Raw genomic sequence first — 20,449 nt, forward strand, 5'->3', positions numbered from 1 at the left:
CTGTTGAAGGCACTCCAGCCCATGGAGGACTCATGATTCTTCTCCATGATACTCTCCATTATCACCCAAACCCCTTAAACAGTTCCTTCCAAGCTGTCGCCGTCCGTCTTTCCCTTTCTGGATACACGTTCTCTCTTTGTACTGTATACATTCCATCGTCCACACCAATGGCACGAGCTGATCTCCTTCATCTTCTTGATCAGCTTCCACCCCCCTATTTGCTGGTTGGGGACTTCAATGCCCACCACCCGCTTTGGGGATCTCCACATCCTTGTCCACGTGGCTCCCTATTGCTAGACGTCTTCCACCAAGCGGATCTAGTTTGCCTCAACACTGGGGTCCCCAACACTGGGGTCCCCACATTTTTGTCTGCCTCCACGACAAATTTATCTCATTTGGACCTTGCGGTCGGTACTGTTCCGCTAGCTCGGCGCTTCGAGTGGTTCGCCCTTGATGATACAAACTCGAGTGACCACTTTCCATGTGTCCTTAGACTGCAGCCTCAACTGCCATATATGCGCCTGCGACGCTGGAAGTTTGCCCAAGCCGATTGGACACTTTTTTCGTCTCTAGCGACATTCGATGACCGTCGCTTTCCCAGCGTCGACGATGAGGTCACACATATTACCGACGTTATTCTTACAGCTGCGGAACGTTCAATACCACGCACCTCCGAATTGCCCCGGCGCCCCCCAGTTCCTTGGTGGAACGAGGCATGCCGTGACGCAATACGTGAGCGGCGACGTGCTCTTCGCATTTTCCGTCACCATCCTACTTTGACCAACTGTATCCGCTATAAGCAGCTCCGTGCGCGATGCCGTCGCGTCATCCGCGATAGCAAGAAGGCAAGCTGGAAATTCTTTATTAGCTCATTTAACACCTTCACTTCCTCCTCTTGGTCCCTCCGTCTGTTTCTCGGGAGGTGTGACCTGAGGTGTAAACATTCACCTAAGGCGGGAGTGCCCTCTGAGAGGGTCCCCACAAGGAAGGAGCGCGCCATCGGAGACGCTGGCAATCATGGGGGATTCCTCCGCAATGGATTCTACTCCATCTCTTTCGACTTCGACCCAAAAACGGAAACGTGACCAGCCAACAGTGACAAAAGTACTACCGCCTGTCCCACAGTTCCTCGTAGTTTCTCGATCTGAGGACGGAAAGGATTTTTCCTCTGTCAACCCTTTCGTTATTCAGAAGGGCGTAGATGCCATAGCCGGATCTGTCAAATCTTGTACCACGTTGCGTAACGGCACCTTATTACTAGAAACTGAGAGTGCCTTTCAGGCACAAAAACTGCTTCGGGCCACCCTCCTGTACACGTTCCCTGTCCGGGTGGAGGCCCACCGAACTTTGAATTCGTCTCGTGGTGTAGTCTATACTAGCTCCCTCGACGGATTGACTGACGAGGAGCTTCAATCATTCCTCGCTGAGCAGGGCGTGACGGCTGTCCATAGGGTCATGAAAAAGGTCGACAATGACCTTGTACCGACCCGGACAATTTTCTTGACCTTCGATAGTGTTAAGCTGCCATCGCGCATCAAGGCGGGCTATGAGGTTATTTCTGTTCGCCCCTATGTCCCGACACCTACGCGCTGCTACCAGTGTCAGCGTTTCAACCACACTCGACAGTCTTGTTCCAATGCGGCTAAATGTGTCACTTGTGGCAGGGATGCCCATGAGGGTGACTGTCCACCTCCGTCTCCTCGTTGTGTGAACTGTCAGGGTGACCATGCCGCATCCTCCCGCGACTGTCCTGTCTATAAGGAAGAACGCTGTATCCAATAAATTCGAGTCAAAGAGAAAGTGTCCACCTCGGCTGCTCGCAAGCTATTGGCTAGTAGGAAGCCCACGCTGCTCCCAGCGGGGAAATACAGTACTGTCCTCGCCTCTCCTCGGACTACCCGGGAGGTAGCAACCCAGACATGCGATCTGACCTTCAGCACCACGGTCGTCCGTTCGGCCAGTGCTAAGATCGCGCGGTCGACGTCTCCACTTCCTCCCATCACCCCACAGACACGAGCACCTTCCTCAGCTTCTGCTAAGACGAAGACATCGAAGTCAGATGCACGGGCCTTCAAGAAGGAACCATCCCGTGCAGACTTCCTCCGTACCTCGACCCCCCAGCCTTCGACCGGTACTTCCACTACCCTTCCTTCCAAAAATGCGCATAGGAAGCACAGTTCTCCTTCTCCGCCACGGCGCATTTCTTCTCCTGCGCCACCCAGCGGTTGCCGCCCCAGGCCGTCATCCGTTTCGCCTGGCCGCACCGCTGGTAGCCGTACATCTGGCCGTTCACTGGCGGAGGAAGCTCCCCCTCCCGGCCATCCTCCCGAGATGGCCGATGACCCTATAGACCCAATGGACGATGACTGTCCGCCTACTGATAGCGGCGGCAGTGCTCGCTCGAAGCCAGGCCCTAAGCGGCCTTCGAGGTGACCACTTCTCTCATCTTCCTTTTCTTACGATGGCACTTATTCACTGGAATATTCGCAGCATTCGCTCCAACCGAGAGGACTTGAAGTTGCTGCTCCGCTTGCACCGTCCGCTCGTCGTAGCCCTCCAGGAAATGAAGCTACGCCCATGCGATCAAATTGCCTTGGCACACTACACCTCTGTGCGTTTTGACCTACCCCCTGTGGTAGGTATCCCAGCTCATGGAGGGGTTATGTTGCTGGTCCGGGATGATATTTACTACGATCCCATCACGTTGCACACCGGCCTGCAGGCAGTTGCCATCCGCATTACTCTTCCCACTTTTACGTTTTCCTTTTGTACCGTTTACACTCCATCGTCATCTGCCGTTACCAGGGCAGACGTGATGCAACTTATTGCGCAGCTACCTGCACCATTTTTGTTAACTGGAGACTTCAATGCCCACCATCCCCTTTGGGGCTCTCCAGCATCCTGCCCGAGGGGCTCCTTGTTAGCAGACCTTTTCAACCAGCTCGATCTTGTCTGCCTCAATACTGGCGCCCCTACTTTTCTTTCGGACACATCTCACACCTATTCCCATTTAGACCTCTCTATATGTACTCCCCAACTTGCACGCCGGTTTGAGTGGTATGCACTTTCTGATACATATTCGAGCGACCACTTCCCGTGTGTTATCCATCTCCTGCAGCATACCCCCTCTCCGTGCTTCTCTAATTGGACCATCTCCAAGGCAGACTGGGGGCTCTTCTCTTCCAGGGCGACCTTTCAGGATCAAACCTTTACAAGCTGCGATCGTCAGGTCGCACACCTCATGGAAGTCATTCTCGCTGCTGCTGAATATTCCATCCCTCACCCTCCTTCTCCACGTCGCGTACCGGTCCCCTGGTGGACCGCAGCATGTAGAGACGCTTTACGTGCTCGTCGACGTGCTTTGCGCACATTTAAACGCCACCCTACAGTGGCGAATTGTGTCAATTATAAACGATTACGTGCTCAGTGTCGTCGTATTATCAAAGAAAGCAAGAAAGCCAGCTGGGCTGCTTTCACAAGCACCTTCAGCAGTTTTACTCCTTCTGTTGTCTGGGGTAGCCTGCGCCGGCTATCTGGCACTAAGGTCCACTCACCAGTTTCTGGCTTGAAGGTCGCGAATGACGTCCTTGTGACCCCTGAGGCTGTTTCCAATGCCTTCGGCCGCTTTTTCGCAGAGGTTTCGAGCTCCGCTCATTACCACCCTGCCTTCCTCCCCCGCAAACAGGCAGAGGAGGCTAGGCCACCTAACTTCCGCTCCTCGAATTGTGAAAGTTATAATGCCCCATTCACCATGCGGGAACTCGAAAACGCACTTGGCCGATCACGGTCCTCCGCTCCAGGGCCAGATTCTATTCATATTCAGATGCTGAAGAACCTTTCTCCTGCGGGTAAAGGTTTTCTTCTTCGTACATACAATCGCATCTGGATTGAGGGACATGTTCCCGCATGCTGGCGCGAGTCTATTGTTGTCCCGATTCCTAAGCCGGGGAAGGACAAGCACTTGCCTTCCAGTTATCGACCTATATCGCTTACCAGCTGTGTCTGTAAAGTGATGGAGCGAATGGTTAACTCTCGATTGGTTTGGCTGCTCGAGTCTCTACGCCTACTTACCAATGTACAATGTGGATTTCGTAGGCGCCGCTCTGCTGTTCACCATCTGGTTACCTTGTCGACCTTCATTATGAATAACTTCTTGCGGAAGCGCCCGACCGCGGCTGTGTTCTTTGATTTGGAGAAGGCTTACGACACCTGTTGGAGGGCGGGCATTCTCCGCACCATGCATACATGGGGCCTTCGCGGTCGCCTCCCTCTTTTTATTCGTTCCTTTTTAATGGATCGACAGTTCAGGGTACGTGTGAGTTCTGTCCTGTCCGACACCTTTCGCCAGGAGAATGGGGTGCCACAGGGCTCAGTTTTGAGCGTCGCTCTCTTCGCCATCGCGATCAATCCAATAACGGATTGCCTCCCAGCTGATGTATCAGGCTCCCTTTTCGTGGACGATTTTACCATCTATTGCAGCGCGCAGTGTACACGTGTCCTGGAGCGCTGTCTTCAGCGTTGTCTTGACCGTCTTTACTCCTGGAGTGTCGCCAATGGCTTCCGTTTTTCAGCCGAGAAGACGGTCTGTATTAACTTCTGGCGCTACAAAGAGTTTCTCCCACCGTCCTTACGACTCGGTCCCGTTGCTCTCCCAATCGTGGAGACAACCAAATTTTTAGGCCTTACATTTGACAGGAAACTTAGCTGGTCTCCACATGTGTCATATTTGGCCGCCCGTTGTACCCGTTCTTTAAATATCTTCCGTGTTCTCAGTGGTCTGTCGTGGGGAGCGGATCGAACCGTACTACTTCTTCTATATTGGTCGATCGTCCGCTCCAAGCTGGATTATGGGAGCTTCGTATACTCCTCTGCACGGCCATCCATCTTACGCCGCCTCAACTCCATACAACATCGGGGTTTATGACTTGCGATCGGAGCATTTTGTACCAGTCCCGTAGAGAGTCTTCATGCTGACGCTGGCGAATTGCCACTCACCTACCGGCGCGATATACTGCTTTGTCGGTATGCCTGTCGGCTACTGTCAATGCCCGACCATCCGTCTTATCGTTCTTTTTTTGACGACTCTCTTGACCGTCAATACGGGTTGTCTGTCTCTGCCCTGCTACCCCCTGGAGTTCGCTTTCGTCGCCTCCTTCAACACCTTAATTTTTCACTCCCTGCAACCTTTCGAGTGGGCGAGAGCCGCACGCCACCTTGGCTCCAGGCTCAGGTCCGCGTTCACCTTGACCTCAGCTCGCTCCCAAAAGAGGTCACCCCCGGTTCAGTCTACCACTCCCGTTTTTTGGAACTTCGTTCGAAGTTCATCGACATGACTTTCATTTATACAGATGGCTCTAGGACGAATGACGGGGTCGGGTGTTCCTTTATTGTCGAGGCACAAAGTTTCAAATACCGGCTCCATGGCCATTGTTCGGTCTTCACAGCTGAGCTCTTTGCCCTCTACCAGGCTGTTCTTTACATCTGCCGCCACCGACATTCTGCTTATGTCATCTGCTCAGATTCCCTGAGCGCCATCCAGAGCCTCAGTGATCCGTACCCGGTTCACCCTTTCGTACACCGGATCCAACGCTCTCTTCAGCAGCTGGTGGACGTCGGTTCTCCAGTTAGCTTTATGTGGGTTCCTGGCCATGTCGGTATCCCTGGAAACGAAGCTGCAGATGCCGCGGCCAAGGCTGCGGTCCTCCAGTCTCGGACAGCTTCTTGTTGCGTCCCTTCGTCCGATTTTAGCAGGGTGATTTGTCGGCGCATCTTATCTCTGTGGCATGCCGATTGGGCTGCACTTACCGACAACAAGCTTCGGGCCTTAAAACCTCTTCCCGTGGCTTGGACGTCCTCCTCACGCCCTTCTCGGCGGGAGGAGGTCGTTTTAGCCCGGTTAAGAATTGGACACTGCCGGTTCAGCCATCGCCATCTGCTGACGGCTGCGCCGGCGCCGTTCTGCCCATGTGGGCACTTGCTGACGGTTAGACGCATTTTAATGTCCTGTCCAGATCTTAACACACTGCGCCTCGATCTTAACCTGCCAAATACTTTCGATGCCATTTTAGCGGATGACCCACGAGCAGCTGCTCGTGTTCTTCGTTTTATCAATTTGACAAACCTCGCTAAGGACATTTGATGATGCTGTTTTTTAGTCCTATGCCTGTCAGTCTGTCTTTTATCGTGTTTTCCCTTTTAGTTGTTGTGGTCAACTTGTGCCTCGCGGTGCATTCTTAGAGTAGTCAGGGCGCTAATGACCATTGAAGTTGTGCGCCCTAAAACCACAAAAAAAAAAAAAAAAAAAAAAAAAAAAAAATTCCTCCTCGGAAGTTTGGAGTCGGCTTCGACGGTTCTCAGACGCGCCTAGTTTCTTCCCGGTCTCTGGGCTCATTGTCGCGCATGATACCTTAGTGGACCCCGTCGCAATTTCTAACTCATTGGGTCAGCACTTTGCTGAGATTTAGAGCTCTTCAAATTACCCACCAGCGTTTCTCCCGAAGAAACGTGCAGCGGAAGTGCGACATCTTGCTTTCTCCTCTCAATATCACGAAAGCTACAATACTGTTTTCTCCATGCGGGAACTCCAACATGCCCTCTCTTCTTCTCGCTCCTCTGCCCGAGGACCGGATGGTATCCATGTCCAAATGTTGCTGCATTTATCAACCCATAGTCTGCGATGTATGAAACAGGCGAAATACCCTCAGACTTCAAGAAGAATATAATAATTCCAATCCCAAAGTAAGCAGGTGTTGACAAACGTGAAAATTACCGAACTATCAGTTTAATAAGCCACAGCTGCAAAATACTAACACGAATTCTTTACAGACGAATGGAAAAACTAGTAGAAGCCGACCTCGGGGAAGATCAGTTTGGATTCCGTAGAAATGTTGGAACACGTGAGGCAATACTGACCTTACGACTTATCTTAGAAGAAAGATTAAGGAAAGGCAAACCTACGTTTCTAGCATTTGTAGACTTAGAGAAAGCTTTTGACAATGTTGACTGGAATACTCTCTTTCAAATTCTAAAGGTGGCAGGGGTAAAATACAGGGAGCGAAAGGCTATTTACAATTTGTACAGAAACCAGATGGCAGTTATAAGAGCCGAGGGACATGAAAGGGAAGCAGTGGTTAGGAAGGGAGTAAGACAGGGTTGTAGACTCTCCCCGATGTTATTCAATCTGTATATTGAGCAAGCAGTAAAGGAAACAAAAGAAAAATTCGGAGTAGGTATTAAAATCCATGGAGAAGAAATAAAAACTTTGAGGTTCGCCGATGACGTACTTCTGTCAGACACAGCAAAGGACTTGGAAGAGCAGTTAAACGGAATGGATGGTGTCTTGAAGGGAGGATATAAGATGAACATCAACAAAAGCAAAACGAGGATAATGGAATGTAGTCGAATTAAGTCGGGTGATGTTGAGGGTATTAGATTAGGAAATGAGACACTTAAAGTAGTAAAGGAGTTTTGCTATTTGGGGAGCAAAATAACTGATGGTCGAGGTAGAGAGGATATAAAATGTAGACTGGCAATGACAAGGAAAGCGTTTCTGAAGAAGAGAAATTTGTTAACATCGAGTATAGATTTAAGTGTCAGGAAGTCTTTTCTGAAAGTATTTGTATGGAGTGTAGCCATGTATGGAAGTGAAACATGGACGGTAAATAGTTTGGACAAGAAGAGAATAGAAGCTTTCGAAATGTGGTGCTACAGAAGAATGCTGAAGATTAGATGGGTAGATCACATAACTAATGAGGAGGTACTGAATAGGATTGGGGAGAAGAGGAGTTTGTGGCACAACTTGACCAGAAGAAGGGATCGGTTGGTTGGACATGTTCTGAGGCATCAAGGGATCACCAATTTAGTATTGGAGGGCAGCGTGGAGGGTAAAAATCGTAGCGGGAAACCAAGAGATGAATACACTAAGCAGATTCAGAAGGATGTAGGTTGCAGTAGGTACTGGGAGATGAAGAAGCTTGCACAGGATAGAGTATCATGGAGAGCTGCATCAAACCAGTCTCAGGACTGAAGACCACACCAACCAACCAGTCTGCGTTACCTCCTTCACCTTTATAATCGAAGTTGGACGGACAGTACTTTTCCCAGACGATGGCGGGAAGCTATCGTCGTTCCTGTTCCGAAACCTGGAAAGGACAAACATCTCCCCTCTAGCTATCGCCCCATTTCTCTCTCGAGTAGTGTCTGTAAGGTTTTGGAGCGTATGGTGAATTACCGTTTAGCTTGGTGGCTGGAATCCCGCAGTCTTTTAACACCTGCCCAATGCGGATTCCGAAAGCATCGTTCTGCAGTTGACCATCTTGTTGCTCTCTCCACTTACATCATGAACAATTTTCTCCGGAAACGCCAAACGGTAGCAATATTTTTTGATCTGGAGAGAGCATATGATACCTGTTGGGAGGACAGGCATACTCCGCACACTGTTGTCTTGGGGCTTTCGAGGCCGGCTGCCCCTTTCTCTTCGCGAATTTATGGCAGGGCGCACATTTAGGGTGCGGGTGAACACTACTCTCTCCCGTACCTTCTCCCAAGGAAACGGGGTACCCCAGGGCTCCGTGCTGAGTGTTGTACTGTTTGCCATCGCCATAAATCCAATTATGGATTGTCTCCTTCCTGATGTCTCGGGCTCCCTCTTTGTGGACGATTTTGCGATCTACTACAGCTCTCAACGGACAAGCCTTCTTGAACGTCTTCAAGGATGTCTCGATCTCTTCCACTCTTGGAGCATCGAAACCGGCTTCCGTTTTTCTCCCAGTAAGACCGTTTGTGTTAATTTTTGGCGACGAAAGGAGTTTCTTCCACCCTCCTTACATCTAGGACCTGTCAACCTTCCGTTTTCAGATGTCGCTAAATTCTTGGGTCTTATGTTTGACAGAAAACTGTGCTGGTCCTCCCACGTTTCCTATCTTTCGGCTCGCTGTCTGCGATCCCTCAACACCCTCCGTGTTCTGAATGTTACCTCCTGGTGAGCGGACCGAGTGGTCCTTCTCCGCCTCTATCGCGCCTTAGTGCACTCGAAATTGGACTATGGAAGCATAGTCTACTCCTCTGCTCGGCCGTCTATTCTTCGGCGTCTCGACTCTATCCACCACCGTGGATTACGTTTAGTGTCTGGAGCCTTTTACACCAGCCCTGTGGAAAGCCTTTATGCCGAGACTGCTGAACCTCTGCTGTCCAATCGGCGAGCAGTCCTTCTGAGTCGTTATGCTAGCCATCTGTCTTCTATGCCTGCTAATCCAGCCCATGACATTTTTTTCGACGCCTCCTTTGATGTAGGGTATGCAGGCCGCCCCTCCTCCATACTACCACCGGGAGTCCACTTCCGTCAACTGCTCCATTCTTTCCTTCCGCTTTCCTAAAAACTTCTTGACAACTTGGGGTACAGCACCACCATGGCTCCGTCCCCGGATCAGCCTGCTCAGAGACCTTTGTCGATTTCCCAAGGATGGTACCCCTTCACTTGTTTATCGTCGGGTATTTGCTGCTCTATGTGCACAAATGACGGACGCCACATTTATTTACACCGATGGCTCGAAAACATCGTTAGATGTAGGGAGTGCCTATATTGTTGGCGACACCCCAAATCACTTTCGGCTTCCCGACCAGTGTTCGGTTTATACTGCGGAGCTTTACGCTGTTCTCCAGGCTGTCCACTACATCCGCCGCCATCAGCGAATACATTACGTAATCTGCTCAGATTCTCTCAGCTCTCTCCTCAGTCTCCAAGCTCTTTACCCTGTGCACCCTCTGGTCCACCGGATTCAGGACTGTCTGCGCTTGCTCCACCTGGGGGGGCGTCTCGGTGGCGTTCCTCTGGCTCCCAGGACACGCTGGTATCTGTGGGAATGAGGCGGCCGATATAGTGGCCAAGGCTGCAGTCTCTCTTCCTCGGCCAGCTATTCAGTCGATTCCCTTCACCGATCTACGGAGCGTTTTATGTCGCAGAGTTGTTCATTTATGGCACGCGCATTGGTCGACACTTCCCCATAATAAATTGCGGGACGTGAAAGCTCTTCCTTGTGCTTGGACCTCTTCCTGCCGAACGCGTCGTCGGGAGGAGATAATTTTAACTAGACTCCGGATAGGGCACTGTCTTTTTAGCCATCGACATCTTTTAAGCAGCGATCCTCCCCCACTCTGTCCCCACTGCTCTCAGCTGTGGACGGTAAGACACCTTTTAATTGAATGCCCCTATTTTAATCCGTTACGCTCCCGTCTACAGCTAACGCCTGATATATCGTCGATTTTAGCAGACGACACGCGCTCAGCCGACCGCGTTCTCCAGTTTATTAGCGCCAGTGAAATGACGTCAGTCATTTGAAGCTTTTTTTGGGGACAACCAACCCCTTTCTGTAGTGGATTTTTAAGCCTTCCTTCTGCTTTTAGTTTCTCAAATTTTATGACTTTCGTTCCCATTGCTGCTGGTTTCCATTTCCGGCTTTTTATTGTTTCCTAAGTCACGGACCGGGCGCTAATGACCATAGCAGTTTTGCGCCCCAAATCCAAACAAAAAAAAAAAAAATTCTCTGTTCACTTTATCAAGTGTTTCCCTATCAACCGAGTCAAATGCATTTTTAAAATATAGAAATGTTACAACTATATCTTTGGACTTTGTAAATCTGTGATGAATTACGGACTGTAGGTTGAAAATGTGTTCTGAGCAAAATCTGCACTTTCTAAAACCACTGTAATACTCTACCAAATGGTTACCAAGTGTTGCTCCTTCCATGTTTAATAGTATTGTTGAGAATTTTCTTACACAATATATATTTTTTTAATCCGTGTTTCTGCTAATTCAGTTTTCGTAACACTGTTTGTGCGCACGAACCGCTGCGAAGCATTCCCTATTGTAATCTGTGGCACACTAAGAGAAGCAGGATGTGGCGGCGTTGTCAGCAGCTGCTCTCTTCCGTCAACAGATGTCGCCGAGGTTTCCGCCGTGTAGATTACTGCAGTACGTGTTATGCTTTACTCGTTACGGAAATACAGATGGGACGGTCATGCCAGCTGAAAATTAGAGAGAACTGAAGTTTGCGTTTGGTCTCTTCAGACGAGCTGCACCTATCTGGCAAAAACCTTACATTTCGTGCGAGAAATAAGGTGACTGTAGGTGCTTTCAGAAAGTACTTCATTGCCGCACCAACCGTATGTACAAGTTGCAAATGCTTGACCTCGCTCCCTGGTCTGCCTCAGGCTAGCGAGTCGCCACTGTTCCTGTGTTCTGCCGCCTCAGTTAAAGACGGGCGACAGATGCAAGAAGGAGCAGCTCCCATCACGTCGCGGATTATCGAGAGAGAGAGAGAGAGAGAGAGAAAACGCTGGAAGGTGGAAGATGAGAAAAAATCCCTCCAGGGTTTCCTTCAGGTGGCACCGAAGGTTCTGAAATTTTTTCAACAATTTTAACAGATCTGGACCCATTAAAAAATTATGCTAACAACTTAGCCTCACGGAGATATTTGATATCGTTAACCAGTTCGTCTCGGGTGTAGTCATCATCATCGATATTGAAATAGTTCACGTGGTAGTCGGTGCTCAAGTTTTCCTTCATTCTTTGGTTCAGATTTATCGAATTTGGATTGTACTCGAGCCTCGGCATTTCTTCTCTATTTGGGTGTCTGACTGTGATGCTTTTGCAAATTTCTTCTCTACACTCTGATGACACGGTAAGTGTAATCGCAGTAATCGTCAAATAATTTCGAGAGTAGGAACATGTTTCAAATTTTCATTTTTAGGGACAAGATGAGGTAGTAATTGATGTAAATTTTGAACGTGCTCTTCACCAAACCGTGTTTTCTAAGGGCAGACGTACACGGAAGACTTACTGTCACGCAACCATTTCGTCTTTGTTGCTTTATTGTTGCTTCTGCTTTCGAGAGCTCGCACGAGATGAGCAACTGTTTCCTGACAGGGATTGTTTTGAGACTGCAGTGGTTTGTGCTGTTATCATTCGACAAAGGACAAAACGGGAAAGGAATTACTGGATTCGCCAACTTAAGTCTGAAAGACTAAATGAAGGGAAAGTCACTTTAATATTTCAACAGCTAAGATGTTACCCAGAGAAATCCTTCAGTTCCGCACGAGTGTAACGTCACGTGACGAGCTAGTCGCAGTTCTGGGGCCTGCCATCGCCTACCGAAATACAAATGCGCGCCTCCTACCGAAATACAAATGCGACAGGTGATTCCACCCGAAGAGAGGCTCAGTGTTACGTTACGGTAGGTTGCATGAAATTACACATTTTTATTTAGCTTGATATTTATTAATTCCAGCAATCCAGTTAGTAACAGGAATCATTACATTTTGTATAAAAGATGTCCAAAGCAACTGATGGAAATGGCAGAAAATGAATGCAGGTATAAACACTGTTGCATGTAGTGACATCGTACATAGTTTCTGATCCATGTGGAGGCCCAGAAAAATTTGTCGGGTATGAGTTTACACTGTCTCAATCATGAGGAGTAGTAAGGATGGTTTAGGAGCTGTTTCCGGCAGTAGGTTAATTGTCAGACGTAGATGTTCCAGTAAACACACATGCAGGGGTGAAGAAGCTAGAACACCGAACGCCACGACTGAAACCGTCACATGTGTCATTTGGTACACACGTGATCTGTAAAAGTCTCATTACCTGAAGAACCTCAATTTGTGCATCAATCATTTGGTGTGTGGGTATTGGTTTCAGCGTAGCTACAAGAGACAATGCAAATTGTGTTGCAGGGTCTTCCATTGATGAAGCAGTTTCTTTCTTCTCTTGAAGTATATCGAGTAAAGTTTCTTCCTAACTTCTTCTTTGGATTGTAGAAGGTATGTGGAGATAGAACAATGGGTGGCCTTTGAAGGTTCGTGGTCTTTGAAGGTTCTGTTTCCTCAGGTTCCTCATTGCTTATTACTGTGTCAGCATTTCCACTTGCATCACGTAGTTCTACGGTTGGTAGAAGAAACAAGTTGATTTGTACTTTCACGCTTACCGTGGCTGCTTGTCCCGACTTGGCAAATTTTTGCTCACACAATTCTCTTGCAGAGCATGTCCTTCGATTTTTCCGCCTTTGTTGTACCAGTGTTCCTAGGAAACAGACAATAAATTGAAATGTTTGACATTGTTGTAGATGTTAATTTATTTTCGTGAAATATAAATGAAAACTATTATTCAGTTACATAACTTTTCAGGTATGCAGCGACTGGATCAAGTTTAAATGATCTTCCATACAAGTACTTTATTTGTGCTAGCACAGTCTGCAAAATAGTGAAAGCAACATCCACTGAAATATGAAATGTTTTGCTATGTGTGGTTATGCCAGAGAAATGTGAGGAAGAGTTGTTGGCTGAACAGTTCTATAAAAAAACCATTTCTGCAACAAGATACAGGTGGAAAACGTATTCGAATAATACAACTTCAAAGTTCTGGCTCAGATTTTTTTTAATTATAAAAAAATCTCTCCTGTGGTATTGATGGCATGGGTCGATGCTGAATACCAGTTTGTTGGTTCGCCCTTCTGTCGGCGGCCGGAGCAACTGAAAAGTTGTCTCTGGGGAGTCGCTGTGTGTGTGTGCGCTCTTACATATGATTGTACAGACTCTGTGCAAAAGGCGAGACAGTTGCACGACAAAAGTCCTCCCTTGGGCGCCCGCCCTAATGGAAAGCAAGACTTCGTCAAACACCCAATCACTAAATTTAACAGTGAGAGACATTGTTGAGTTTAGCACTAACATGTAGTCCGGTTTCATTGACAAAATTTGCCGCTTACAGCTACACTACAATTTTTTTTTACTGTGAGGTATCTTTTTCTCTAACATTATCTTTCAAGGCGTGTCTAGAATTTGCATACTCGAGAACATAACATACATCACATACATTGTTGGCCTCGAACCAGAGAGCATTCTGTTCATCTAATCCTATAATCTCGCCAGTGGGTTATAAGACTTGGCTACTAAGGACGACATTTGTACAAAATTACAAATGCTAGCACGTAAATACAATAAATTGATATAAAACATACCTAGAGCTCGTATGCGAGTGTAAGATTCTTTCAGCAGATAGATACAACAATGTGCCGAATTACGAGGACTATGAAATGCTGAAAGGCACACTTAAGATGTGATGTCTTGTTTCTTTCGTGACATAATGTAAGATCCTTAGTTCCACACGTAGGAACATGAGGGCCTCCTGCGTCATCGTAGCTGCGCAAGCGCGCTGACTCCTTCCACCTGGCGCTCTCTGTCAGCTGCTGAAACGAACCTCATATTTCTAACAGGTCGCGGGAAAATATTGAGAATGGTGGTTTCAAAAACGTACAGCGTAAATTTCCTTTTACGCAAGATGAACTATGTGCGAGAACGTACAATGAATTTATTGAATCACAGAGCGTTTGACTCTCATTTAAAAATCAACTCTTCGGTGACGAGCTATTTAGAGGAATTTAGAGTCCAGAAGATGAGACATTTGGGTCGTTACTAAAAGTTTTACAATCACGTTAGTGTGACGTGTATTAAAGTGTAAAACGCGCACAGATCATCAATATTGTATGTGCAGCCTTAGCTTCTCTTTCAGCTTATTAATCTTTGAGACCAATATTGTATGTGAACGCTGTGTTTATTAATTTAAACCATGAGCTTTTATTATTTGTGTCTTGGCGCTACTTAAGAGTGATGTTGCTATTGGCTGACTATATCGCGTGTCCTGTGCTGTCAATACCTGCCGAGATCACGTGACATGAGCTATGGCTGGCTTACAAAAGCTCTTCGCAATCTCGATTTCAATGCATCGGAAAGTAACATGCGGTGTTTGAGGGAATCCGAATGTATACCTCCATAATAGGAACATATGCACGACATCAAAGGTCTTGCAAAACGTTTTTTTTTTTCTTTCCGCGCTGAATTTAGTTTCCTTAAGTGCTGGGAATTCTACGTCGGTACAACAATCAAAGAAGTGATGAGTTTTACAGTGGGGAGGAAGAGTATATTGTCGCTTAACACGGAAAAAGTGTATTTTGACCAGGTAGAAAGTCTATTTTTAACCGAGAAGCCGAGGAAAAATGCGTGAATTTTTTTCCTTGTCCATGTACACGCCCTGTTAGGTTGTTGATGTACAGAACATGTAATGATAAGTCGATAGTTCTACAACTCTACAACCAGCAGTATATTTATAATGTGCAGCTGCTATTTTTATACGCAGGAGTGTCTGGATATTTTGTCCACCGACACACATTTTTTTCAAGATGTCGAGAGTCGGTATCAACATTTTAGTAAATATCGATCTATTGGATGCCACATTATTAAAAATACCCTGATGTAGCGCCGACTGCCGTTCCGCAACCGAAGTCTTTCAATTGCGGCCGTGCGGCCATTAGAGAAGACGGCGGCAGCCCTTGCAGGCGAGTCAGCCGAGTACAGGGGGCAGCCCGGCCGACGCTAGGCCCTTCCTGCAGCTCGCGTGCGCCACGCCGCAGCCGCCTGCGTGTGCAGACACGGCTGTCGGCTCAGTCTAACATTCGACCTGGTCTCTCTTTGAAGGCACGCGTTTGCTTCCTGACGGTGAAACACCTGGTCTCAAGTCGAAATTAGAAACTAGTCGCAATTGTACGTAGACGGAATACACTTTATTTAAATACTTGGAGCACATACTGAAGTGTGTTGGACAGTCGCTGACAGGCGGTAGGGGGCGTTGCTTGTGAGGGTCGCCTGCCCTGGCCGCCCTCTGCCCTGGACGCGGTACAGTGTGTCCGTCAAGTCGTGCGCCCTCTCCGCTCCACAGTGCTGTCCCGGCGACCCAGTCTGGCCACACAGCCTGGCGCCGCTCACTCCCAGCTCAGCGACTGCCCTGTCCACAAAAACACGACATTATGGAGTAAATTGCACTAACGCGGGAACAGGAATCAAATGTCAGCGTTCCCGTATCTCTCAGAAATATAAAAGCGGATTCCTGTTTGTCTGAATGCGTGTTCGTCTGCAACTTCATCCACAATTGGCGCATACATTCCGTCCGATACGGTTTTTAAACAACACATAGTGCAGCTGTACTGGAGAATTTAAGCCTTTCCTTTGATGCAGTCCGCTTAAACGCAACAGTTCTTGCTACACGAGTAGTGCTCAAAAGTAACGGCGAACTCGCCATTTTGCTTTTTTTATAACTGAGATTCGCACGACTTTTTTGTCGTTGTGATGGTAAACGTGCGGGAAAAGTATGTGTACATCAGGAAAATGGGATATTTTGTCTGTTGTCACATCTTGGAAAAGTTATTGGTGTGTTAGTAGAATTGGCGATTATTTGTTTAATGTAAAATCGGATTATCGCGTTTGTATTAAATTTGGCTGTGCGAACGGAGTCAAATTCATCAACCTTTAGAGACATTACATTTTGCTTTTCGCGAATCTACTATCAATACGGGAAGTGTTTACGACTGGTGTAAATATTTCTTCGATGTCAACGGTTTGGTGCAGCACAAATTCCTGTCACACAGTGAAACGGTCAGCAAGCAGTAAAACCTACAAGCTCAACGCCAGCGGCATGACGCAATCCGAAAAAAGAAAAACCTCTATAGTCTGGGACACGAGTCTTTGGTACTGACAGCTCGGTAGCGTCTTTCCGTTGCCTAGCGACCGCAGGCAGGCAGCCAGAGACCGAGCGGGTAGCAAGGGCCACGTTGCCGCCCTGAAACCCAGTCGCGCTCGCTCATGAAACTCACCAGTGTCTCTCGCGTGCAGGCGGTGCGGTCGTTCGTCGTTTGTCTGAAGTTGAATTCGCAGTTTATTTCGTTTTTGTTGTTTCTAGTGTTTCTTTGTTTATGTTTCGTTGTAAACAATGTCTAGTGCGGCGGGTAGCACCAGCCCAACACAAGAAGTGAAACGGAGGAAGAAAAGTGTGCTACACACCCAGGCCCGTGAATTCGTGTGCTCTGTGAGGCATTACTTTGAGAAAGAAAAGGACAAAGGTGGGCCCTTAATTCCTGTTGTTCAGGTTGTGAAGAGAACTGCAGCAGCATTGAAAATAAGTAAGAACACTGTTGTAAAGATAGGGAAAGAACAGTATAGTGTAGATTGTGACGAGAGTGGCACAACAAAGCTGCACACACCAGGAAAGAAGCGACAGAGAAATAAGCAGGTGACAGCTTTGGACGATTTTCAGAAAGACGCTATTCGTCGTCATATATACAGCTATTATAAGAGAAGGGAACATCCCACTCTATCTAAATTACTGGTGTCGCTTCAGAAAGACGATCTTTTTAAAGGGAGCAAATTTTCATTGCGTACAGTGTTGAAAGACATAGGCTTCAGCTATTCACTGTTTAACGGACTCAAAATATTAATGGAAAGGACAGATGTAGTTGCATGGCGGTGCAGATTTCTGCGTAGGATCATGGGTGTGGAATTCGAAAGTGGTTAGATGAAACTTGGGTCAATGCCAGCCATTCTTTACGTAGAGGCTGGAATGATGGAACGCCCGAGGGGATAATGGCAGTGCCTGTTGGCAAAGGAGGGCGTATTATTGTCTTACATGCAGGAACATCGAAAGGTTTTGTGCCAAACTGCATGAAAATGTTTCGGTCAAAAAAGACAGGAGATTACCATGAAGAAATGAACAGTGTAGTATTTCAAGAGTGGTTCGAGACATCGCTTATGACGAATCTGACAAGTCCATCAGTGATTGTTATGGACAATGCGCCTTATCATTCCGTTGTTAACGATAAGGCACCAACCTTGGCAACAAAAAAAAGACGATATCATTCAGTGGTTGAACCGGCGAAAAGTACATTTCAGAGACGATTTAAGGAAGGCGAAACTGCTCGAAATTGTGGCACAAAAGAAACCCCAATTTCCAACATATGTAATTGACGAGATTGCTAAAAGGCACAGGCATGAAATCGTTCGGCTTCCTCCATACCACTGTCACTTCAATGCAATTGAAGGAGTGTGGGCGCAGATAAAAAATTACATTGCTGCTAACAATAAAAAATTCACGATCTCTGAAGTGGAAACTCTCCTTCCAGCAGCTATCAATAAAGTGACAAACGAGACGTGGGCTAAAATTGTAAACAGCACTGCAAGTGCCATCAGAGAGGCGGCCAAAACCGAAGGGGTTGTGGAAGAATGCATCGAAAATTTAATTATACATCTGGGAGAGAGCAGTGATAGTTGGAGTAGTGCTGAGGAAGACAATGTCAAATCAGATTCTGACAGTGATGTGAGTGGTGTTTTTCCATTACAGTAACTACAACGTACTCAGGAATGTAAGGAGGGAGTTTGCTATCGATCTACAACCAGATCATCATATTGTGAGTACTTCCTTCAGGTTATAGCTCTTAATACACTGACCAATTATTTTGTAACTTGTAGTAGAACAAATTAATAATGCTAATACTTAACAATGGAAACCAAAACTGCTAATGTTCAACAACTTGCGAAAATAGTTTTCATTTCAGTTGTGAAGTTTAACAAATAACTTTATTATGTTTCAGCATCTTAGATACTTGTACTAAATAGCTCTTATCAGTTTTCGAGTTAATATATTTCAAGCATCAACTTTAAATAAATTCACGCGTACCAATACGACTTGTATTTTGTCTCGCTTTTATTTCTGCTGCTAAAGAATGCGTGTAGCAGACAGGGCGCCGCGTGCTGTGAGCCACGTTCGGCAACAGCGCCGTCTGCCCGCCGGAACTGTCACTACCAATCACTCGTCTCGCGGACTATAGATTTGTGGCGGAACAGTTGATGATTTCTGCACTGCGATAACGCATCTGCTTAGAATTCGTTGCGTGTTCGTGAGTGTTTGGCTACAAACGATACTGTGGTGACGCCCTTGGCTGTACGATCACCCGATGTGAAATTTTGTTCCTAAAAATTACGACCAACCGTAAAGGGCTGTCTTTTTCATACACAGATGAGATTTGAAGTGCACTGCTGAGAGAACTACAGGGTATTATAACAAAACTTGCAGAATTGTTTGACACAGCGGAACAAACACTGGAATAAATGTATTCACGTATAGTGGAAAATATTTTGATGAAGACAACATTGGTATACAGTATTATACATAAACCCAGCAATGGATCCAATATTCACCGCTCTCGCTTTCACTAATATTGTCCGTGTGGCGACCTACGTTTTGTTAACAGACGAGGAAGTTGTATTTCTGTACTTACACATCTGATTACTTGCCTGTGTTTTCTTCTCGAGTCTCGGAAGGGATTGCTCCACACACAAGTAACCGTTAGAGGTGTGTTTCTCTTAAGCTCAAAGATTGGTTACCAACAGGATGCTGAGGTCACAGGAGGTGACTCCTCAGAGTGAATTAGAAGTTAAAACAGCTGGTAATGAGATGCAGTGCACCAATTTTTAACGGGAAGCGGCAGCAGATTTCGATAATGGGATACTGGTATGTGTCTGTCATACGCTGGTTGATCTGTATCCTAGAGGGAAGATTTCTAGATTTGTAACTCGTGGCTGGGCGGAAGTGTATTGAGGGCTGCTCGCAGTTTGGCGTCTGTGACGATTTCTTTCATTCGGTGTGTGTGTGTGTGTGTGTGTGTGTGTGTGTGTGTGTGTGTGTAGTAGAGAGAGAGTGTCGATGTTTTTTGCAGGAGCCTCTCTCAACAGGAGAGAGGGAGGAGGCTGATACAGGCGGCCAGGCAGGGCGCGGCGGAGCAGCTGCGCGAGTTGCTGGCGGCGGGGGCGGGCGTGGGGGCGAGGGAGTCTAGCATCAAGCGGACCGCCCTGCACGTGGCAGCACGCGGGGGTCACGTGGCGGCGGCCAGCTGCCTCGTCGGCGCCGGCGCGGAGGTCGACGCCAGGGACAGCTGTGAGCAGTGGACGCCCCTGCACTGGGCTGCATACAATGGCCACACTGGTGTGGTGCGGCTGCTGGTCGGCGCCTCTGCTGACCCCAACACCAGGGCTCTGTGGGGGCGGACGCCGCTGCACTGGGCGGCACTGTGGGGCCACTCAGAGGCGGCGGCTGAGCTCCTGCTGGCGGGGGCGGACAGGGGGGCCCAGGATGGCAACGGCAGGACCCCCCTGGACCTCGCCAGGCAGAACAGAAAGCAGGAGCTGGTGGATATGCTGAGACAAGGCTGACGTACGGCATTCAGGAAGCACAATCAGTTACATCATATCTGTTGGTCTTTCAAATAAAGAACACAAAAATGAATCCTTTGTTCATTTATTTGTACACACCATTTTGTGCTGTGTATGACAACTCTGGTAACACTGTGACAACTGCAACGACGAGAGATACCTGTAAACTAACGTGAGGAGCCCTTCTTTTGACGATTTAGTCTGTAAAATACTACACGATCAGTTTTTGCAAATGCTCAAAACAACAACTCAAACACTCCAGTATTAACAAACACCACTTGTCTTCCTCATGGTGTACAACATATGCAAGCAACTTACAAGAACACAGCCGACATCTATCATGACCGCCTGCATTTCAAAACTTCAC

At 47.5% G+C, this 20,449-nt stretch overlaps 1 protein-coding gene across 1 annotated transcript in view; it reads left to right on the top strand.

The window, feature by feature from the left end:
* The window catches only part of LOC126427161 (poly [ADP-ribose] polymerase tankyrase-1-like), a 57,684-nt gene extending 37,602 nt beyond the window's left edge, over positions 1–20,082 (top strand). The window contains exon 3 of the mRNA XM_050089386.1: positions 19,590–20,082. Coding sequence (XP_049945343.1) covers positions 19,590–20,082 — 493 coding nt within the window. The remainder of the gene's footprint in view (positions 1–19,589) is intronic.
* Positions 20,083–20,449: the final 367 nt, after the last annotated feature.

This window comes from Schistocerca serialis, chromosome 11, assembly GCF_023864345.2.
Source record: "Schistocerca serialis cubense isolate TAMUIC-IGC-003099 chromosome 11, iqSchSeri2.2, whole genome shotgun sequence".
NCBI lineage: Eukaryota > Metazoa > Arthropoda > Insecta > Orthoptera > Acrididae > Schistocerca > Schistocerca serialis.